The sequence below is a fragment of the Nesoenas mayeri genome, assembly GCF_963082525.1.
Source record: "Nesoenas mayeri genome assembly, chromosome: 6".
Taxonomy (NCBI): Eukaryota; Metazoa; Chordata; class Aves; order Columbiformes; family Columbidae; genus Nesoenas; species Nesoenas mayeri.
The window spans coordinates 33,700,255-33,724,511 of NC_137545.1; the positions used below are offsets into that span (position 1 = coordinate 33,700,255).

General features: G+C 40.4%; 1 protein-coding gene across 4 annotated transcripts in view; it reads left to right on the forward strand.

Moving 5' to 3' along the window:
• KALRN (kalirin RhoGEF kinase) overlaps positions 1–24,257 on the forward strand; it is a gene marked incomplete at both ends in the record, with an annotated part of 504,008 nt that overhangs the window by 350,772 nt on the left and 128,979 nt on the right. For all 4 annotated transcript variants that reach the window (XM_080346391.1, XM_080346393.1, XM_080346392.1 and 1 more), the window contains 11 exons: positions 161–279; positions 1,498–1,564; positions 2,433–2,542; positions 3,962–4,031; positions 5,633–5,722; positions 10,571–10,663; positions 10,927–11,038; positions 12,750–12,940; positions 13,360–13,461; positions 14,168–14,310; positions 15,671–15,773. In XM_080346391.1, coding sequence (XP_080202517.1) covers positions 161–279; positions 1,498–1,564; positions 2,433–2,542; positions 3,962–4,031; positions 5,633–5,722; positions 10,571–10,663; positions 10,927–11,038; positions 12,750–12,940; positions 13,360–13,461; positions 14,168–14,310; positions 15,671–15,773 — 1,200 coding nt within the window. The remainder of the gene's footprint in view (positions 1–160; positions 280–1,497; positions 1,565–2,432; positions 2,543–3,961; positions 4,032–5,632; positions 5,723–10,570; positions 10,664–10,926; positions 11,039–12,749; positions 12,941–13,359; positions 13,462–14,167; positions 14,311–15,670; positions 15,774–24,257) is intronic.

Consider the following 24,257-nt stretch of genomic DNA (forward strand, 5'->3'; position numbering starts at 1 on the left):
TCTTTATCTTACTTTTGTCCCTCCTCATCCATTTGATCTCATGAACATGCTGCATTTTGCACAACAACAGTAGGATTACAATGAATTTAACAGTAGGATTACAATGAATTTAACAGTAGGATTACAATGAATTTAAAATCTGCACTCTCACTTTTTCCAGGATAACAAGGACCTAGAACTAGATATTATTCCAGCAAGTCTTTCAGACCGGGAGGTAAAGCTGCGAGATGCAAATCATGAAGTCAATGAAGAAAAAAGGAAGTCGGCCAGAAAGAAGGAGTATGTCCCCAAATGCTCACAGTCCACAATGACACATTATCTAAGAGTGGTTCTGTGATATTTGTATGACCAGAACTGACAGTCCTATAACTCTTTGCAGCTGCAGAGCTACTGAGATAAGTCTACAGGTGTAGAGCAAACGTTGTGACGTTTAGGCTGGAGAATTTCAGAACATACAGGTTGTATTTTTTAATCAGAAGTTACTTTTGGAAAGGGAAAGGAATGAGTCAAGAACTTTGATTAGCCTTATTGTCATGATTTCTTCCTGGGTGTATGTGAAAAGTTAAATGAACAGGAAAAAATGAAAAGCATCTTTACATGTCTGGGTATTATCTGAACTCAAATGACATCCAGAGGAGTTAACTGGGTTTCAGTGACACAAAAGTTCACTTGAAGCTTAGGTTTAAATTTTAATGGGGGCAGAACCTGGAAAACTGGAAATATCTCACACTAGATGAAATATCTGGAGAGCGAGTGCTTGTTGCACTTAAATCTAGAAACAGTGAAATTCCACAGTATTTTGTCTTAATTTTTGTGTGAAACTATTCTGGAAGGCATTTGTACGTACAGTCCTTCTTAACCCTCTGAAATTGCCACTATAGTGAATAACCTTGATAAGAAATAGTTTCTGCTTTAGGGAACAGTGGTTACACTTGTCAGATTTCCAAAACATTGGACATTTAAACTTGAAGATGCTCAGACTCAGGCACTACAGATGTGGTTGTTGGGCTTCCCAGCAGTCTGGATTTTCTCCAGTCAGATACCAAGCTGTTGAAGCCTCTTCGATTTAGTGATGTCTCCAAAATCCATCTGTATTGCACTGAAGGTCAAGTTTCAGGGTGACTTTCCACTGCCTATTAGTAAAGATCCAAGTGTTGTTGGTGAAGCTCAAGTCCTTACTCCTGGGAAAAAAATTGTGAGAATCAGTTGACTGTTAAGGTTGGGCATGTAGATAGTGAATCACAACTCAGGGCTGCAGAAACACAACTTAATGTAATTTTATGGAGAAAAGTTATTTAGAAAACAATCCTGCAAGACAGTAGAGTATGAAGTGGTATTTCATTTGTGGAGCTGAAATGTGCAAAGTGAGACAGATGAAGGTTTAGAGTGAACATACATTGATTCATGAAGACAACAGAAGGACGTTTTGTTTTCCGTTCATTGTACAAATGCCCATAATGTCCAAAACACCTGAAATGCTTTCTTTTTTTTTTCCAGATTCATTATGGCTGAGCTGCTTCAGACAGAAAAAGCTTACGTCAGGGACTTACATGAATGTTTAGAGGTAAGTTACAGCCCAGGGAGTCTCCAATATTTTCAGGAAGGAGATGGTATCCTTTGCAGTGATGTTCACTGTGCTGCAAAGGGTGACCTGGACAAGAGCCCATGTGAGGGTATCCACATCGGTGGCAGCTGCAGAGCCATGTCCTGCAGGTGGGCAGCTGAGCGAGCTTGTCTGCCATGAACAGAACCATGTCCTGTGCTCCTCACGTGTGGCTGGAAACATCTGCACCTCTGGGGACACCTGAGTGCACCTTTATTGGCAAATCTGCACTCACCCTGGCAGAGGGAGACTGGGACTCAGCAAAGAGCAATGTATTTGGACGTTGACCTGAAATTTCTTCATTTCTAGTATTCTTTTGAATCATGGAGCATTTTGTTAAGAATTCAAATCTATTCCTTTGGATTTGCACTGTCAAATACCTTGCCTAACTTTACAGTAGGGTGTTCCTGAAGGGGACTGTGATATTCAGGGCAAAAAGCAGAGTGTATTTCAGTGAAATCTGTCAGCTTTCACATCCCTCCAGTTTGAAAGAGATTTTTATGTATCTAATGCTACTGAATTGGCAAATCTGACTTATATTTCAGCTGTTTCTGCCTGCAGTTTGTGGACACCATCAGTTGGACAGCAAAGACAGGTGGTGTTGACATGTTTCTGCTTTTTCCTCAGACGTCTTCTAAGTGTCAGCACTTTGAATTTCTCTGGAGAGCTTTCTGTGACACTGAAATATTTTTTATTTTAGCTTGTTTGTTTAATCTCAAAGTAATACACAGTTCTCTTGTCAGTTTGTGCCTTTGGCAATAAAACAGGGAGATCTATTCCTTTTCCACTACGTTTACTCACAAAGCTAAGAATTGCCGGTGTCTTCCAGACTTACCTTTGGGAAATGACAAGTGGAGTAGAAGAAATACCTGCTGGGATCCTTAATAAAGAACACATAATCTTTGGCAATATTCAGGAGATCTATGACTTTCACAACAAGTAAGTTTTCCTAATAGTTCTGTTAATGTTTACTTACTAAGGAAACCAAAGGCATATGTATACCTGCACACCTATGTGGTGTCTGCACCTACAGTACAGTGCACCCAAGAGTGTAAAGTAATTGATGCAGATTTGCAAAGTAATGTCTGATTTCTTGTTTTGTTTCTTTAATAACTTAATGTTTAGGGGTACTGAATCTCACAAGTTAGTTCCGAATTTCAAAGTCTGTCTTCAGGTTACAAACCAAAACCAAAGCAGTCTGAAAAACAAATCATAAACCCTGTTGAAGTTCTGGCCTCAGCCAAATAAATTCACTGTCACATACATATAAATATGGTCCAGTAGAGGCTACCATATGCATGCTTTTGCGCAGTCAGCTTCAAAGCATGTCACAATAGTAGACTCAAACTACATATTACATTAAAAAGGCCTTTAAGTAATAGATAAATTGACTTCCAGCCCACAAAGATTGCCCTCTGATACAGGTAAATATTCTTCTCCTATATAAAACTATGCTAGGATCACCAAATTCTCTTCCCACTTTCACTCTCTTTGTGGTTCTCTGTGTTCTCTTTAGTGACCCTGACTGATACCATCTGATTGCTCTCCTTTTTGACTCTCCCTTGCTCCCAGCTACTGCCACTTCAAACCTCAGTCATGCCCCTCAGCTCCCTGCTCCTGTCATTTCTCTTTTCTCTGATCCATCCTCCACCTCTGGCCTGCTGCATCTGCATAGTCATTTTCCCACTAAAACTTCTAGCAATGCTAAAATAAATTGCCTCCACCAGCATCTTCCACAATCTTCTCCTTTGGCTGGTGATGTTAAGGCATTTCCCAGCCTGATTCAGGGCTGGAGAAACAGCACATTCTCTTGCTTCACCTTCTTCAGCTTCTGTTGCACATTCCTCTTTCCACTAGGGATTGTACAGGGCTCTATCTGCAAACAGATGTCACTCATGGTACAGATGTTGGAAGAGAGCTGATTACAAAATCTGTATTTTGGGATTTACTTCTTATCTATGAAGTGTCAAGCTTGTTTAAATTTTTGTCCTTTGCCCAGTGTGCTGAGTTTGGTGATGGAAAGCTGGCAGTTTGGGGCCTCTCTTTTTGCTCTTCCTCGGAATCACTGCACAAGATCTCTTTGAAGATTCAGTCTGGTTCTTGAATATCACTTTACTGTCCTGAACACACTGGCCCCCTACTAGGGATTCCAACCTCATCCTCTCTAGTAGAGTTGGGCATGACTGTGCTCAAAAAGCTGAAGTGGCAAGGACACACTTTTTCCACTGGCAGGGTACCTGATTAGCCTGGTAATCAAGATACAAGTATTGATCATTAGCACTGATTAACTCATTGGTCATTCTGCTTCTCCTGGGTATTTGACTGTAACTAATTACATTGGTGTCGTCTTTTTTGCAGCATCTTTCTAAAGGAGCTAGAGAAATATGAACAACTGCCTGAGGATGTGGGCCACTGCTTTGTCACCTGGGTAATGAGGCTTCTTCTTTTCATTATTTATTCAAATTAATTCTTCCAGCACAGACAGAAACAAGCTGGGAATTCGTGCAAGGGTTAAATCCTTAGTGATAAGCGAGATTAGGAGCTGATCTGTAGCTACTGACTGCTTTGTCCTTCAACTCTTCCAGGGGGAAGTGTTTCTTCCCTTAGTTCTTCTCCTTAGGAGTGTTGCAAAGGCTTTCCAGAACCTCTCTCCTTATCCTGCACTAACCAGTACAGACTTTATCTCTGCTGGTTCCTATTTAACAGGACTTCGTCAAATCAAACCTGTATTTGGGAGTGACATCCATTTCTTTGTGAAGGGCCCGGAGAAGACAGACATTTAAAATATTAATATACCTTCCTTAGAGAATTTAGTCATGCCATGAGACTGCTACAAAAGCATGAATATATTTAATCAACATTTTTCTTCAGAAATTGGTGTCAAATTGCTGAGCCACTGTGCTCTCTCATTTTGTTATCCAATGTCAGGATAATTTCTAACGGGACTTTGAAATCTTGATGCTAAGAGTCTTCATGAGCATAGGAGGATCCAGGAATTGGCTACAGTAATTTATCTCTATGAAAGCTGTTCCCTTTTCAAAATATTTACCAGGCAAGTCAGGCATCTTTTTGTTTTCTCTGATGTTTTTATTCCTATTTCAAAGCTGAGAATTAGTATTTTAAAAGTCATTATGCAAATTTTTCACTTATCAAAAAAATAAGCGTGTTTGGATGATTTAAAATGGGCTTTAATTTAAAAACATGTGCCAAATATTGATGAAATAGATTCAGAAATTTTGTTTGCAAAGAAGAGGTTACATATTTATGAAAGATGGACACAAAGCTGCCTACCCAATTGTAGAGTCCTGTCATTTAGATACCTGGTATCAAAAATGCAATAGTTTAAAAAGAAAGGAGGCCATCATCCTCTTCTGTTTGCCTGCCTCTTCATGAGACCGGAGTTCAGCAATAAGAAGCTGCTCTAAGGCAGGAGTGCACAGATGCTTTTGATTTCCTCTTAAAATAAATAAATTAGGAAATTAGATACAAAATGCTCCTAGCACAGCATAAAGTTTGAGGCATTAAAGTCTGAACCAAGTGGGAAAGGCAAGTTTGGGGCCAGCATCACAGATTTCAGCCAGTCTCAAGTCAAAAATGTTGGCTTGAGCCAGTTTAAGCTAAATGAGTCTCTTGCCCAGAGTTTCTACACTGGCTTTATCTGCAAGTAGGTGATAGAGCCAACGCTTCATTACTGGGTTTTAAGACCTGTAGACTTTTGGATACAATCTGCGTAATATGATTAGAGCTTTTAAATTATTTCATACTTAGATTAAAGTTTTAGACCTTCTCTCTGTGACACTTGCTAAAGAAAGCCTCCCATAGCTGCTGAACAGTGCACCTCATTCCCCTCAGAACTGCTCAGGTAAGATATGAACAATCTATAAATCTTCCATTCTTAATTTTCACTTCTTATGTTGCTTTGCGAGGTGGTAGTTTATCACTTGCATTTATCCTGGTGAGCCTGAATGAAAGACTGTGCAAGTAGAAAAATAGCTTAACTTTCTTTTCCCTTGATGTTTGTTTTCACAGGCAGATAAATTTCAGATGTATGTCACCTACTGCAAAAACAAGCCTGACTCCAACCAGCTCATCTTGGAACATGCAGGGACTTTCTTTGATGTAAGCAGCATTTACTATTTTCCTTCAGCACATGTGGTACAGCTGAAACACATCTGAGCAACAGGGTCCTTTTGGTGCTTTGGCATTTGGGTTTTTAATTCCACTGCAGGTATCACATGCTGTGAAAACCAATAGGCTGTGGTGTGATGTGTGACCTTCATCAGCGTGGCAAGTTGTTTTTAATGGAGACATACATTCTTATGGGAACCTTCGTGTATTTTTCAGACTTAGTCCTTTCTAAAGATCCCGTTTAGATGTACTCTCTACTTCTGGGTTTAGTCATAAAACGAAAAGCAGATGCCATTATTATATTTTATGACCTGAAATCTCCAAGTCCAAATCAAGATCCTGTCTTCCTGTTCTGCAGATTTTACCCACCATAGTAAACATTTGCTTCATCAGTCTAGTAAGGGACTCTACTGACTATAATTAGACTATTTCCTTTACAAGTGCTACACCTGGTGATAAACATTTGCAGGCTCCAATCCCAGTTTTGTAGGCTGAGAAAAAGCTTTAAAGTTTTGATGTACTTTTAAACTAAGCTTTCCTTCTGATTTTTGGAACCTCATCCATTTTGCCATGATTGTCTGCTACCTTATAGCTCTAATTAGTTGCCTTTTGGAGAAAAAAAAATGCAAAGACCTCTTTCCCAAAGCAATGACAATCTTTTTTATGGATGTAACCACTCAGTGGGATCCAACCTGTGGTGTGGTTGGCAGCTGACATGAATCAGCTCCTCTGGGTTTTGCATGTGCCAATGGTTATAGCATTTTGATTAAACTCAACACTGAAAGGTCTCACATGAGCCAGAAGAAAAGTGATGAACACCTTTATCTTTTGCCTTGTAACCAAGTGGCCTAAAAGTAGAACTGAACTGAAAGGCATTTTCCAGGAGATGGCGCTTGAGCCTGTTGAATGGTTTGAACTGGTTGGTGGCTCCTGGAAGGTTTGAGTCGCCTTAGGTGTCTATCGATATTGTTCACACAGGTTAAATGCAGTTCCTCTACTAAGCTTTTCCACCCCAGCTCAGTACATGGGCTGGAAACCTGCCTGATGTTGCTTAATAGTGAATATTAATGTGTCAGAGAAAGCCGGCTATCTCCCCCAAAAAATCTCCTAGGAGTCACTCAGTCGAGTAACTAAGGTAGTGTGAAGTACCTGTAGGTCCTTCTTATCTTGATTTTGGAGTGGGAGTGGTTAAGTTACAGGACAGGGGACAGCCTGGGCTGAGGAATACAGAGGAAATGGTTTGTTCTTTTCTTCCAGGCAGAATCTGGAATTTCCAAAAACACTCTGATAAGAATGAGTTGTCTAGAATAACACTCCTTAGTAAAAAGCCGGCTTGAAGGCCACAAGTGTACAACCCCTCAAATTGTGTTAAGTGTCATAGAAGGCCACCTTTGAGATGAAAACAAGCAGTCCCAGTAATCAGTCTGAACCTGTCTAGACTATGGAAAATCTGAAGCTTCCAGGATCATTGCAAGACTTAACTAATTAGAAGAAGGAGCAAAGATAAGTGACATATCTCATTCAAAACTGTGAAGAAATTTATTAGCGATGCTATCATAGCTGTGATGTTCTGAGGACATAAGTGAAGCCATATATCCAGAGAAAAGCATATATTAAACCAATTGATACAGGTGGAAAATTCTGCAGAAACTCTCAGTTGTAAAACTTGACTAGTTATTCCTATAGCATTAGTCCAAAAAAAAGGATAAAGATTGCTGTCTTCCCTGCTTACAGATCATGCTTTGCTTATAAAAGTCAAAAGTTGTTGGAATTAGCTGGAAGTTGTTGTATTAGCTGGAAATTGCATAGGGAATGGAACTAGTGTGCTTACTCTTCCGTAACTGCAGTAGACTCATTAATTTGGTTCTTTCACTTTTTGTATCTCTCTTGTTCATCATCTGAGAGTATTACTACATTACTTAGAACTGTATTCTTCATTCAGTAATTTCAAAGATAAATGATGCTTACCGTATTTAGCTATTTTTAATATTTGTAATACCATATACTTCAGGCTAGCAAGATGTATTTTTGATTACCAGCATGTGTTAACTTTCAGCTTCAGCTGGTGAAAGTCAGCATATTGTTGAGGTGATTGAGTTGATGTTAGTGTCTGTTATTTAAGCAAGCTTTGGTCCTCAGGACAGAGTTTGGTTCAGTCATCTATATGCTTCTATTAGTTTGAATATTTTTTCCTTTAAATCTTGGAAAAGATCATTTTTTTATATTCAGGAAGCCACAGGGCACCTTTAGCTTACATGGCCAGCATTTACAGAGTGAGGCATGGTAAAGCTCATTGGCTGGCAGTACTGCAGTTTCTACATGGATGATGGTTCTCGGATAGTTTCTTTGCTGAGCTGGAGTGTCCCTTAGGAAACAGGCAGAGGCACAAGCAGGGTCTCAGTTTCTCCCTAGTAATATTTTTTCTGAAATGGCTCACCAAAAGATATTAGTGCTGAATCAGTCTACTCAGCAAGCCATTGGTCTGTCCACCCAGTTCAGGATGCGGTTTGTCCTTCTTCTAAACAAATGTAGATGAGATTTTAATTTATGAATCTCTTAAGACATTTGATACAAAATCTGGACACTTTATTATTGCTTCATGGTAAACACAGCAATTGCTGCAGTATGAAACTGTATTTAAGTATGCCTGTTAATTTGTCTATGTTGTCCATCCAAGGGCCTCTGAGGGCCCTGTGCTGCCATACACAGAAGATATTTTTGGTGTTTGTCTGGGATCATTGCATGTAAGGTTACACATTGATCCTGTTCTGCAGCTCACCTGGTTTGCAACACTCAACTGCCAGCACATGGCACCTATCAGGTACCTTCATTTCTTCCAGACCTTTGGGACGCTTTTCCACCCAAGGAAAAACTGAAATTGTTTTTAATGGTGAGCCATGGTGCACTATAATGTGAGCCAAGCTTGCTTTAAACAAGAAGCAGAGCAAAGTAGAAAGCACAGAGCCCTGTGGCTACCTTGCTTCTGAACCCTGACAGCTGCTTCAAAGCCAGCTCAGATATCTGTGTGCTTCATGTTACTTAGAGATGTGTGAGGAATGTCTGTGCTACTGTGCTCTTCCCTGCATAGACCTCTCCAATTTCCACCTCCAGTAAGTCCAAACCTCTCCAGTTGTTATAAAGCCAACCCAAGACATGCTCCAGCAGGGTGCCATTGTTCTCCAGCACTTCAGGGACTAGAGGGAGGAGCTGCCAGGAGAATGTCCCTTTCCAGCGGTGTATTTCTCTGATTGCCACGTAGCAGTGCTGTTGCTTCCCTGCAGCAGGTTCCTGGGCAGCAGGGACATCTGTCACTCCACCAGCCCCCTCTGTCTCTACACAGTCTGACCAGGGAGCATCCTGGCAGAGCAAGGAATGCCCCAAGGGGACGCATCTTGCTGGGAGCAAGCCTTGCTGTGCAGAGAGCTGGGAGGAAGGAATAGCGCTAAATTCATTACTTGGATCCTACAAAAACAAGTGTACTGAGCCAGCTCCAGGAAGTTCACAGACATGGCCAAGGTCTTGCTGGCTCCTGCAGCTATTAATTGAGTCCCAGCCGTGTGCTCTGCAGGCACTGTCCCTGTTCAGAGCCAGCTGTGATTCAGCTTTTTGCAAACCCCATCAAGCCCCATGCAGAGTCCCTTCCCTTTGGGGTCTTGTTCATGGCACCAGAGATGTTTTTTTCTAAAAGAAACTTGCCAAGTACCCAAAAAATATATAAATAAAGAAATAAATAATCCATTGGCATATTGTGTGAGAAGTGGCTATTTTTGCATTGCTGCATAAACACTGGAGCTAAAAAACCTGGTAACCTCCCTAGTACTCAGCAGAAAATGAGACTGTATGCAGAAAGAAAATCTCAGTTTTTGGCAGTTCTTCCCCTTTCATCTTCTGTAACTTCTTCCCTTTACAGTCTTAAATTTAACCTTCAGTATTCGGAGATATGTCACATTCCCCTCCCCATCTGCGCCTTTAGGAACTGAGGGTTTCCTGACAGCCAGGAGCAAGGGGAGGCATGTCCATGGCCTGATGGAGACACAAGGAATTTCAACCTGTCGTATTTCAGCAGAGAATCTGCACCTGCAGGCCATGAGCTTGAAGTCTTTTAGATGGTTAAATATGTGCACTGGCATCCTGTATTGTTTTCAGGCGCTCCCAACTCTCACTGGAACCAGTTGGAGGGAGGCAGCTGGGCCCTTTGCAGACCTCACCAGGTGCCTCTGCGATGTCTCCAGAAGTTCATGGGCACATGACACTGATCAGCACAGGCACTTTGGTTGAGATTCAGGCGACAAACCAGGATTATTCAGTGCTGTAAGAGACATCATAAGGGTATTTCTCCTGGTCCCCAGCTGCCACCTCAGAACAGCACAGGTCTGTCAGCATTGTGCCAGAACTGGTACTCCCATGTGGGTGTTTCAGCTACCCCAGGGTAATCAAATGGTACTAGATGCTCGTGTTTAGACAGCTAAATTACACCCTACGCATGCAATTTAATTTAATTTCACTCCACTTTAATTGAATGTTAAGACACTGCTTTCAGCCTGCACAGATAAGAGAAACCAGTTGACACAAATCATATTTAAATTGAAGCCTCTGTAGGTTACTCAACATAGCCTTAGCTTGACTTGCACAGGGCCCCTGCAGTTTGAGTGGCCTTAGGGGGACTCTGCAGTTTATTGCCAGCCTCTCTGAAACCACCGTTATTTGCATATGAGCTTAAAGAATGCTAAACAACTAAAAGAAATGCAGAGATACAGAGCTAAAACTAGTTAGAGGTGGTTCTGTCTGGCAGGGGGTTAATAGTTTTCCTTGACTGACTGCTGGTTTTATCTCTTCTAGGAAATTCAGCAAAGACATGGTCTGGCCAACTCTATCTCTTCTTATTTAATCAAGCCTGTCCAGAGGATCACAAAATATCAACTCTTACTGAAGGTACCTTAGTGAGCTGCCTAAATGGGCTCTGAGTGCAGAGTCTCATTTGGGAGCACCTTATGTTGTCTTGCTTTATAGTCATTCCCAGTTGATCCCCACTTCCTTTGAGCATCCACTGTGTGTTTTGATGCAGATCAGTTTTCTCTCCTCACTGTTAGCGAAGCCGTTGCAACTTTGTGTTCTACTTGCCAAGAAAATCAATCTGAGATAAAGCAGGCATGTTGTCCGGAGATTGTTCATTGCTGTCCTGCATTGCTTCTTAGGAACTGCTGACCTGCTGCGAGGAGGGCAAAGGGGAACTCAAAGATGGTCTGGAAGTGATGCTCAGTGTCCCAAAGAAGGCCAACGACGCGATGCACGTCAGCATGCTGGAAGGTAACAGATGGGCAAGTGGCTGGGGCAGGGAGGGACCTGCTGATAAGTGAAGCCTTCTTGTAACTTGGGTGCAAAGTTAGTACAGGCTGACTGTAGCAATACTGTTTACTGATCATAATTTTCAGGTCCTTCCTAGCTTTTCTGATACTTCTCGAGAAGTCTTGGAAGAATAAAGCTGTCTGGGAAGTTTAGGGGTTTTATTTATTTATGTCTTATGCGTGTATACATGTATTTATATGTGTATATATATGTGCTTCCATGCATGTGTGTATATATATGTATACATACGCAATGTATATGTATATTTGGTTAACACATTCTTACTTAATGAAACAAAACCCCGGCTCCTGAAAAACAGTGTCAGTTTAGCTGCTAGAAGCCATAAAGATTGTTGGATGAAAACATTTCTAAATACTGTCTCAACATTTCAAAATTAAAAGCTCTGACTTTCTGAGACAAAACAGCTTATGTTTCAAAATGTTAGTGTAATTATCCCAAAGATTAAAATAAATAAATAAATAAAATGGATTATTAAAAAGTATTTCAAAATTAGGAAAAAAGTACTTTGCCCCAAAGTTATGTATTTTATTGGCTTTTTGATGTCTACAGTACTTCTAAAATTTAAAAATTTTGTTCTGGACAGAGGTGCTTTATTGTGTCTCAAACTTTTTCTTGACCTGGGAAAAACATTTCCAGGCTGGCTTGAGTCAGAAGGAGGAAACAAGAAGAGTACTAAAACAGGCAAGAAAAAGGAAATGTTGCCAGTAGCAAAACAGCACATTAAGACCAGTTAACTAAAACTGCAGTGGGGTAAACTGAACCAGCATAGATAGAAACGCTATAAAGATAGTTTTATCTATGGTGTCTGGTGAAAAGCAAGGTTTCCCAAAATAACATGTGGATAACCTGTCCCCATGAGATGACCAGCACCATGCGATAATGAAGAAGCAGGGATGGCTTTGTTAGGGTAGACAAAGTCTTGGACAGTTGTCTTCTGCATAAAACATTATTCCTGAATACTTGGAGCAGGGACTAGGGCTGCGTGCTGCTCTCCCAGGGCTATCTGGCATGAGCAACAGCAGGCTGTGCTGGTGGAGGAGCAGCCCACAGCTCTGGAGAGATGTGTGACCCACAAGCTGCTGAGACAGCAGCTTGGAGGGCACCCTGCACTAGGGGCTCCCTTTTCCCTCAAGCCTCCCAGCTATGGGAAGAGAGTCCTGTGATCCTCAGACATGTGAAGATTTGTAACATACAGCCTCGAAGATTAAAACCTCCTCCTAGGCAGCTTGATTCAGACACCATACCAATTTGCTCTCACAGGTGCAGCTCCCCATGTGCCTGCTGTGGACTCACAGGCCCTTGAAGGTTGGGTTAGCTTGCATGAAGGCATCTTAGTATGACGGGGCACTTCCAGCCACCACACATTATGTTTCTCTGAATTTGTGTTGACATACAAAAGATGCCTTGCGTTGCAGTTCTGTATATAGTAACCACCACCGAAACCTTTATAATATATATCTTTAAGTAATTGCTACTGCACTTCACAGCAGTCTCATTTAGCACATATGGTGTATTTGCCTCTGATGAAATAATTATATCATTGCAGTAGGGGGAAAAAAAGACAAATATCTTCACTGGGACAATGAATGCTCATTAATGTCCATTACTGGTCCAAAGAACAAATATAAGCCAATGTATTTTGTGGTTTTAGGGTTTGATGAGAACTTGGACGTCCAGGGAGAGCTGATTCTTCAGGATTCCTTCCAAGTGTGGGATCCCAAGTCTCTCATTCGGAAAGGCCGTGAGAGGCATTTGTTTCTCTTTGAAATCTCTTTGGTGTTTAGCAAAGAGATCAAAGATTCTTCAGGACACACAAAATATGTTTACAAGAACAAGTTACTGGTAGGTGTGGCTGCAAAGAATATGTTCTGGATGTTGTGTTTCTTGTAGGTAGAGGTGGAGTTTGGGGAATGGCTCACATGTCCCCATGCTGGGTTGGGGACACTCATACCACATAGAAGGGCTGGCTCCGAGCCCTGCAAGGCTCACCTGAAAGCCAAGTTCACAGTGAGTCTGGAGAGGTTTAAGATAGAGACATATGAAGGGTGGGTGAGAAAAGCAAGGAGGATCACTCAAGCCATTCACTTCCCTGCCAGCCTCTGCTAGTTTTCTGTTTCTTTTACCTGTGTGTAGCAAAGCAGGGACAAGATCTTACTCCCTGATCTATCCCTGCCTCCCCACTTCTCCCTGCAAATGTGAAGTTTTTGGAACTCACGAGGCTTAATATATATGAAATCTCTCATAATCTCTCCTCACACTAGACCTCAGAGCTGGGAGTGACTGAACACGTTGAAGGAGATCCCTGTAAATTTGCTTTGTGGTCTGGACGAACACCATCCTCAGACAATAAAACAGTGCTGAAAGTGAGTCTCTTCTGCTTGTTTTCTTTGCTTTTAGAGCTGGTAGTTCAGGCCTTGGGAGCGCTAAATGAAAGGTTAGTTTCTTCCCTTCTCATATTCATGTGGCTCCCGTGGCTGTCAGTGGGATCACACCTGCACCAGGAACAATTCAGTTCTAAGGCCTCAGTGTGAATAACAACAGTGCAGTTGTGCTGCCTGGCTGAAATTGCATCTCTTTTTGCAACCTGGGTTGAGCAGCTGCACACTGACACAGGGCACATCGTGGAGTGTTTGGCTCAGAACTCTAATTCTCTTAGTCCTCTGCCACTGGGCTTAGCAACGATCAACCTAGTCCTTAAACCTCCCGAGCTGACAGCCATGTCTGTCAAGTGAATTTCTAGTGAAGAATTCATGTTATAGTTATTTTTCCTGAGGAAATCCCAGCTGTGCACTGATAACCTATTTCCCCTCTACAGAGTGTGCTGTATCACTAGCATTACATGTATTTATCCAGAGCTTAGCTGATTTGCTGTTGCTTGCCAAGTAGGGCTGGTAAAAATACCCTCAGTTCTCCTGGGGTTACCAGGTACTTCAGCAGCTAAAATAATACAGCAGAGAAGAGAAACAGTTAATGATGCATTTTCATCAGTCAGCCATGATGCTTCTACATAAGAGGTGACATGCTGAGAATATGGTAAAGTGTTTATCTTTCTGCCTTGTGGAACTTTAGGCATCCAGTATCGAAACAAAACAGGAATGGATCAAAAATATCCGAGAAGTCATTCAAGAAAGGATTATCCATCTGAAAGGAGCTCTAAAAGAGCCAATTCAGCTCCCCAAGACACCAGCAAAGCAGCGAAACAACAGTAGAAGGTAACACTCATTTCATACAACATGAAATCACTAGCATTTTCTCAACCAACAGCAATGCTGTATCTATGGGCTTTTTATTGCATTCACTTATTTTTCTTACTATAGTCAAAAGAAGTTTTCATCATCTTTGCTTTTTATATGTTCTCTTGTGAAAAGTAACTAGAAAGCTTTTCTATGATCTACATACAAAGGTCTTTTATTTTAATATTCCAAAGTATTAGAGAGAAGTGAACAGTAAAAATACTTTAGAGTCCAAGTTTGTTTCTTTCCTGAAGTAGAATTTACTCCACATTTGAGTATTAACAGGTTGTTGTTTTTTTTTTTTCTTCTTTCCTGTTTGGCATTTTGAATTGTTTGACAATGTCAATCACAGCTGTTCATGACAATATACTACTGCAGTGTAGAATCTGTGCTTCATCAGCAAACACAAACTCATTTCAGCCTGTGAAGTAATATTATTATTTTTTTGCCAACTTATTTGAATCCTGGACTAAGTGGAAATTATAGAAAATGAATTTTTCTTTTGCTGTCATGCTGGCATTCCCAATAGCCATCTGCAACTTTCACATATCCATTTCCTCATCAAGTTTTATCATTCTCTTACTCCAGGCTGTATGATAGAGTCATCCAAAGTGTAAGTAACCAAGGTCACCCAGGAGACCTGTAGCAAGACAGAGATCCAAACATTTCTTCCCGGGGACATGCACCAATACAAGAGTTTTCTTATATGAATGGGGATCTTAATTTTTTTCTTTGTCCTTAAATATGTATTTTGCATTATTTAAATGTTTATTTTGAAAAACTAGTAAAAGTTAAGAGAATTATGTCTATGCATCAAAAGAGAGTAAAACACCCTCTGTTATTAGACTCATAGAGCTAGAATTGTAGCACTCTATATTGTTTTTGTTTATGTTTGCTTGGATATCATTTTTATGGTTTAGTATTAAATCCCTGAAGATGTGGTTCCTGTGAGGCAAGAGAAGTACCCCTTATTTCAGTGACACATGTATCCTGGGCTGGATGGTTTCAGTTAAGGCAGAAATCTAATTGATGGAAAAATTTCTGCCTGATGCACTCATTACAGAGCTATTTCTGAACACTGGGGTCTCTTATGCTGTAAATATGCAGGCAGTGCCCATCCTGTTTCCAGTAACACAGTTCGTGATTATGCGCTCATCCCATGACATAATTTAAAATTGCAAGCTACATAGCGACATGAGCTGCATCAGTGAGGCAATTTTAGCACAAAGCCAGGTCTAGCATGCTGACTCAGCACTTCTCAGATCGGTCTATAAGGTTGTGTGCATTCCAAAGTGGTGTGTCAAGTAAGCATCATTGTTTCCCTGTTACGTTTTTGCAGAGATGGAGTAGATGATGCAGACAGCCAAGGAGATGGCAGCAGTCAACCTGACACCATTTCCATTGCATCCAGGACATCACAGAACACAGTGGACAGTGATAAGGTAGGACTGAAATGTGAAAATACAAAGCAGGTGATTACCACCAGAAAAATGTAAGTGACGAGTAGAATAAAAGGCAAAATGAAGGAACCTGTCTTCTACTACATGAGTCAAAACTTATATTCCCTAAACTAGGCTATTAAAATCCAATCTGTTCCTAGGTGCTCGTCAGTACTGTTTTACATGGTAACATCTCTTTTGCTGCAGCTTCTTTGTGGTTAATACACAGAGGTTGAGTTGGCTCTGAAGAAACACAGCCCAGAGCAACCTTTTCTTCCCTAGTACAACTCACCCCGTGGGAGACACCTTCTGAATCAGCAAACAGTTGGTTGTGTTCCATATTTGTCCTCTGAGCTAAAATTAGTAGTTTGTTGGAGGGAATACAGGTGCTTACACACCAATTAATATAGCAAAATTGGGATCCTGGCTCGTATCTTGAGAGCCTGGAAGCCTTTCCAGAGGCTGTGATTCTGAACCTCTCTCCTTGTGGACATATGGTGGAGCATATGGAAGGCCCTGAGACATGCTAGATTCTGTTGGAATGCTGCACACTGTCAGCACGTATGTACTCGTTGTTTTACTTCTCGGATGATTTGAGCCCAGATTCCCAGCTCCACTACGATGCCTGACTTGAATTTGTCACCCTGATACCTCCAGCTGCAGTCTCCGGCTGAATTAGCACTTGACGGTAGGAGTAAATGGGCTGTTAGTAATGATTTATCTTAGCTATGCTAATGGGATTTGTCATATCTACTGAAAGAATGTGTATATTCTCTTCATGTGTTGTTTTGAAATCATGTGTAACTTGCAAAAGGATGAATTCTACAGCACCATTATGGATTTATCTGTCAGGGCTCTAATTTTTTTGCCACTGACACAAGGTAAAGGATGTCTTCACAAAATCAGAGTTCAAGTGTATGATTGTGAAGTTCACAAGTAAGGTTCAGTGCAGATGTTATTTTGAAAGCTGGACACAGAAATAGGAGTTAATTGCAAATACGTTACTACTATAAGATGAACTGTTATATTTATATTAAAGGCGAGTTCCCATGCTTTTGATTTTTTGACCTGTACTGTGTATTAGAGAAGTATTAATCCTCACAATCCAAAGGCCACTGTAATGTATGCAAATACTTTGCCTGATGTCAAATAAGTGTTTTCTTATGTCTTCAATCCACGTGGGCTTGCCCTGTGTTTCAATGTTTTTCACATTTATCATTCCTGAGAAAGGCTCTGACTTAGTAGAGTATTTGAGCTCATGCTTAATTTTAAGCATTCACATAAGCTTTCCTCATTTGCCCCAAGTCCATTGTGTCAGTTGCATGTATTATAGTAGACAGACAAGGTCTAGGTAAATGCTCCATACTGCATGCTGTGCCTGCATATGAGATCTACAGTGCAAACAGCACAGGGGACTATTAGGCTGTACCCTGAAAGACAGACCATCATGGCAACAGTTGGTTTAAGGATGCAAGACTGGAAAGGAAGTGTTACAGGAATTTCTATCCGAAACCTTATTTGAACTGAATGGTGAATACGTATGAGATAAGTTGAGCACCAGATGGTACAGGGAAAGGCTAATTCAGTTCTGAGGCTGTGTCATGTTTTTTATTTTTTTAGGGTGGGTAGGTTCACTTGCTGACTTAAGACTATCTGTGTGTTTGCGTGTCCAGTATACAGCTAAAGCTTAAATATGCTTGTATGTACTTTGTTGAATCTGAGCAGCTATCATCCTTAGATACAGGTGCTAGACCTATATCATCATAGAGAGGCAATTCCTGCTAAAAAGTTTCCTGATTTTCACTGATGCTAATGCCAGAATACTGTGGAGAATTTAGTCCCCAGGGTGCTGCATTGTTGTGTCTTTGCTCCAAGAAAAATGAACTCCCTGCATTGCTTTATAGTTCTCAGTTTTTCTACACAACGTTACCCAAATTAACAACAGACAGAGCTGAGGTGTCTGACTCCCCATTGAAGCGTCATGGAGCATACCTGTGTTCAGTTTTGGCTCAAATATCAGTTCTTATGCTGCTTGCACGAAACCCTTAGCATATGTTGACATCTGCTGTGAGGGGACTTGGTGTCAAGAGATCCCATAGCTGAGCAAGGACCCAAGACACAAGACTCTCAGTGGTGACATTTTACCATGTGGGAACAGTTCAGTGTCATTTCAAGTTATTTTACTCTCCAGCTTTAAAATGGGATTTTTTTCCTCCAGTTTGTATTTGAGTTTATCTTCTAGGATGGTCTGAGTAAATCGCATTGGACTAGGAAGATTTACCTCCTCACATAGACTGGTACTGAGTTATTGGCACTGTAAGGCTGTACCATATCATTCTGTCTTGATGAGGTTTCTTGACACAGTTGTTAGCACTGGGTAAACGCTATAACATACACACTGTAATTAACTCATGTGGTACTGGTAACAGCACCAATAAGTAATGCATTCAGCAAGTAGTGATTTCCCTGACTATTTAACTCCAGCATAGGGAGCAGAGTTATTCCCAGACGTTCAGATTCAGGCTCTGAGTTTTTTCACAGCTGCAGCCTCCATGAGTGAGTTCTCTGTGTACCCCAGTGAGATCTCCATCCAGAGGAGCCGGGAGAAAGAGCTCCTCTTTTTTATGAGAGAAAGTGGCCTCAAGTTGTGCCAGGGGAGGTTTAGGTTGGATATTAGGAAACCTTTCTTTATGAAAAGGGTTGTGAAGCAATGGAACAGGCTGCCCAGGGAAGAGATTGGTTCACCATCCCTGAAGGTGTCTAAAAGACGTGTACATGAGATTATTAGGGACATGGTTTAGTGACATTGTTACATTAATGGCTGGACTTGATGATCTTGAGCGTTCCAACTAAAATGATTCTACGATTAAAAACTGTAGCTATTCACAACAGCCTCATTTACACACATATGCAAAGAGCTGTCTGGTGCCAACAGTGTGCCAGGATGGCAGCAGATTAATCCTGCACCGGGACAATCTATGTATTGACATTAACTCAGTGCCAGAAACAATTGTCAAGTAAAATCTAAGAGTTAATATTACTCTCCAAAGGCAAAACAATTCAAAGGTTTAGCTGACACACTTTGTCCTTTCCCTAAATCTTGCTATTACGCCTGAGGATTACCTAACACATTAGTTGAATGTTCAGACAAGAATGCCAAGCAACATTTTAGACAAAGACAATCACAGCCTCTCAAAGATTCCCAATTGTAAGTTGCACTTCTGCTTAACAACACTTCTTGTGCCTCAAGTGATATGTATTTCTTTCAACCTGTTTGTGAGCTAGCTCCTTCTGGGTTGCAAGCAGCGATTTCTCTCTCCTATCTCTCTCATCACAGTGCAGCCTTAGAGCAAGGCTTTACTTTTGCATTTCAAAATCCTAAAAAGGCAGAAGCTTTTTTGTTGCTAAGTGGCAATGAGATAACATTACTGTAAATTCAGCAAGGATTTTGCTTTCTCTCAAGGCAGGTGAACACAGCTGTAACATTTGTCAAGGGGAACATTCAGCGCAAGGGATAGAGCACCAGAAGAGTTGAGTCCTGAGCTCTGTCACTCCCATGTTGGATGTCACCACAAATTGTGCCTGATGGCACATTGCACTTGTCTTTATTTTTTTCTTGTTTGGATTTGAAATTTGAAGGGGAGACAGGGATTCTTGCAAACATTACCTTTGTACATTAATTATAGCATTGGAACAACACAGGATACAGACCCAAATTCAAAGCCATTTTTGTATATTGGAGGAAATTCACGGCAATCTTTGTGGTAGCAGACTCTGCTTTGAAGATATTCTTAATTATATGCCTGACTTCAGAAATGCTACAAAGTCTTTAAATATTAAGGTTTTCCAGGCTGCAGGCAGTGGTCAGGTGATTAGATGAGACTCTTCAGATTTAAAAAAAAAAAAGTCCAAGTCTGTTTAAAAAATAATAATAATAGAAAAATTACTCCTGTCTTTTAAATTAAATACGTGTTTAAGTAGCTTATTAAATCTTGATCTTAGTCCTTAAAAATGTTTAATTTTATTGGATTTTTCTCTCTCAAAAATATATAAAGCAATTATCCCTGGATTCAAACATTTCATTTTCATTAAATACTGTATAATTGAAATACAGACTTCAAGTGAGGTTTGTAGGTCTATACCTCCGTAAAAAGAAAGAGAGAATATGTAAAATTATTATTTTTCCATTTACAATCTTATGATTTTTTCTGTATGCAATCTATAATTTAAAATGTTTCCTACATAGAAAAATAATGATTTGGTTTGTCATTTGGAATTATATAAATATAATATAGAGGGGGAAAAGGTTCATGAACTAGACTCAGTGCTAAAGAACCATTAGACAAGAGTACTGTCATTCCTATTGAGCATCCAAGTCAGGTCCCAGGTAACATACTATGCAAATTTTCTTCATCCTTTCCAAAAGGCAATCTGGGCGGCTTTTGTTCTGTACTGTAAGCCTTCTTCAGCATGCCATCTAAAACCCAATCCTCTGGGAGAAATCCTCGCCCTATTCAATTTACAGCAGACAGGATTTCAGTCTTTATATCTGGATTCAAAGGAAACGCTAGCATGCGGGGCATTCTCATTTGTTAAGCCCATTGATCTATTGGTTTGTAAAACAGCTGTTTCTGATGATACTGGTCCATCTTCTAATGGGTTTTTTTTGTTGGCTTTTGCAGAATGCTGAGGAGAGCACTTCTCATGTTCTCCTGTTGTTTTTGGACTAGAAAAAAGCTTTGAAATGTGAACTGAAAGGTTTTTACTCTCTAAAAATAAATATACATTATATACTTTTATCTTTTCCATTAGATATTGGACTCAGCTCATCTTTCAGCAGTCATGAGACTGAAATCTTGACCTCTTCGATATCAGTGGTGTTACATAAAATCTGGGAATAATGATTTTTCTAATTGAAGGTAATTGGTATAAGAGGGGAGATTTTAGAATTACAACTTGTTGGAACAAATCACCTAGGGGCAGCTTCTCTTTGCTTGGAGGCTTCTAATGAAGGTAAAATAGCTTTATCCCTGTGGTATTGTTATTGCAGCAGACGTTAGGAGCTGATGCAGCAGGTACTGCTTCAGATTCTTAGGAAGAATTCTCATTTCCTTGGAAATTTCTTTTCCAAGTAACACAGACATGAGGAATGCCTTGATCCCCCTTGAGGCTACTAGTTATTTTAGGTTTGAACTCCATAAAGTTGTGCACCAGCATGCTGCATGTTTTTCTAAATAGGCATTATTTCCTTGAACTATTGCCTAGTGTTAATATGTGCTGATAAACAAACAAACCCAAAACCAAATGGAATTGCACACTCATTCAATAATAAGGGAAACTTGTTCTTTTTATGTACCTCACAAGGAGGACATAAGGAAAATTACTGTGTATATGAGATGACACCACCAACATATACAACACAAAGTGGTCAGTCATTGCTTTCCAGCATAAATTAATCTGGAAATTAAATATTTAATTTAAAGTGCCTAAAACAAAAGTAGAAAAGTCAAAGATCCTACTTTGACTGGGCAGCTTATAAAGAAATGAAGTTAAGAAGAGCAGGAACTTTACAAATACTCTCTTCTCTGAAACTGTCAATCCCATCAGCTGGAGTTCAGCCACTTGCTCCCAGCATTGGGAGGTGGAAACCTGACTCTGAAGTCAGAGCTGTGGATGCTGGTGGCTGTGGCTTCATTCACTAAATGTCACCAAGGGAAAAGTCTTGTCCCTCGCTCTAGTGAACAGCCAACCTAACAACCCAGCACAGTGCATGCCCTGCTCTCCCTGTCACAGGACATGGATCCTGCAAATAAAAGTTGAGTTTCCACATGGATTGTGTTTACATGGAGACACAGGCACTTCAGAGAAGGACCTACTTCCAAATTTGTATTTACAAATGAGCCCAGATCTCTCACCACTTGGAAGTGGAACTAGCCCCTTGGAGCACACTAGCAGTGGGGCCATAATCCTTGCTACCACCAGCATTGCTCATCAGCTCTACCTGGACCATAAAACTGATTCCACTGAAGATTTCTCTGGTTTTGGTACTAATAACATTCTTCTCTTCTATGCTGTCAGGCTGGCCTAAAATCAGCAGCAAGCCTAAGGTTCCTTTCAAAGGTGGGATGATTTGGAAAAGCGCAATTAAAGAAATTGAAGCATTTGCTACAAAATAATTAAATAATAATAATAATAGTTTAATGAAAATCCCCTTGAAACCTTGAAATAAGAACATCAACATAAGAAAAAAAAAAAAAATTGTCAATATGAAATATTACTTTGTCAAATACAGAAAATGCAGACCTGGGATAAAAGTTAGAAATATCTTCATTTTTTGGAAAAGGAATTAAAGGCACAGAAGTTAAAAACAATGCCGTAAAATAAATGCATAGAGTAATTCTGCTAACAAGAGCTCTTTCACTAAGACTGAGCTGACAATTAAATTTCTAGTTGGTTTCTCAGCAAGGGAACTCGTATACCAAGCAGAACTAAAAACTATATAGCAGATCTCTGTCTCTCTTCAGTGCTATTGAAGTATTCTGTAGCTTTCAGTTATATACTTTACTTTCCTGAAGCATTTTTTTCCTTTGAACTTCTGGCACTAAGGCTTTTTAAATCATCTCTAGGCTGTTACCAAATATTTACACAGCTAGTGATCCAAACCTTCTGTCCCTCTGGCATTATCATGGCACAATCTGTGCATCCCATGATCTGAATTTAGGCCTTTTTCACCTTTGCCAGTGAGTTCTGTATTGAGGCATGTGCAAGAGATACATTTCTACTGCAGCACTGGAGGGATTTCAAGGAACAAGAGCTGTTGAGCCCCAGAAGTTCTTGTGTATGGTCAAGACATCTATCATATGTAACTACTCCTACATTTCTACAATCCTAAAATTATACTCAGTCCTTTGAAGGCAACCATGAGGCTGATGTGACCCCCGGTGAAAATGAGTTTGACACCCCTGATCTGTCACCATCAACTGGAGTCTGAGCAGTACTTGAGCACTGGGACTGAACTGAGTAGAAAACACCTGTCAGTGGAAAGTCCCTCTGCCAGTGGCAAATGGCAGCAAATGGCTTCTACAGGTTGTAGACCATGCGCAGGGAGTTGGAATGTGTGATATAAACTCTGACTATGGTAGAGCTAAGGGAGAGCACGATCATGGGAATATGGAGTGGTAAAGGAGGTAGCCACTTAAATACAGAATCTGGAGTATTTATTTAGAAATCTGCCTGTTTTCTGGTGAAAGGTGACACATACAGAGTTGTCTGCCAGGTGAGGCTGGGCATTGACTTGAAGAGATTTCTTCCTCCTCCAACCTATATATTTTACTCTCAGTAGATTAGATGAGATTTAACAAGTGTGAGTTTCTAAAGGGCAAAGGAAGGGATTGATTTGGTCTCATTTATGTAAGTGTCATTATGATTATTCTACACTAATCCTGTCAAGGCAAGTGATGTGCCAGAATTCAGCAGTGTACTGCCTGGAGTGCTGCTCACTTATAGTGACTAATGAATTATGGTACCCCAAGTAAAATTAAATTTGTGTAATATAAATGAGTGCTGTTAAGTGATTTTTTTTTTCCTGTGAAGACATGATAAGGAAAAGAGGAGTGAATTACAAGGATATATTTATATCACCAGGATGCTGCCTAGCATTAATGAGGTTATCGCACTTAGTTCTTACTGCCCTCACCTGTGGAAAAGGGAGAACATGATAGCCAGCAGAGGAAATCCTGACGTAAAACATTTTGGCACTGTAATTAGCCTTCTTGAGTGCTTACTAGCTATAGGTTGTTAACTCTTTTCAAGATACTGTCATGTAGTAGCAAAATGTTCATCTTATCAAGGAAATAAATTGTTCAGCCAGGAGCTGACATATCTCTCTCTAATAGTAGCTTCTTGAAATTTCCTTAGGCTTTGGGAGACTGCCTCTCAATTCTTGCTCTGAATCTTGGTGAGGATCCCTGTAAATTCAACTCTTCGAGTCATTAAAGTGATACTGGGAACTGATAAAATAAGACTGTTTTGCCTCTGCTGGCAATGCCACCTTTGATGTGAACTTGCCTTTCTAATAATTCGTGCTCAGTAACACTACTATGGAACTTTGTTCTCTCTTTCCTAAGTAAGGACTTTGCCTTTCTTTCTGTATATCTTATCACAAATGTAGCACTGCCAGCATCATTAAATGTTCCAGCTTTTAAATTGCAGGGCTGTACTTGCCTGTCTCCATATGAGATTTTTCAGTCTTTTGGAAAAAAATTCTTGAGGCTCTTGGAGTGAAATATAACACACTCAGATTCCAGGTTACACCTTTAGATTTCCAACTGAAGACTGAAGTGCTACATGCCCCTTATTTGACTCCTTGTACAAAATACATGGGTACTCAGAGAAAACCAAACCCCCAGGTGTGATCCAAATAGTTAGAACTGTTCCTTGCTCAGAGTCAATGCCAGGCCTATGCTCTCCCTTGGTCTCTCTTTTGGG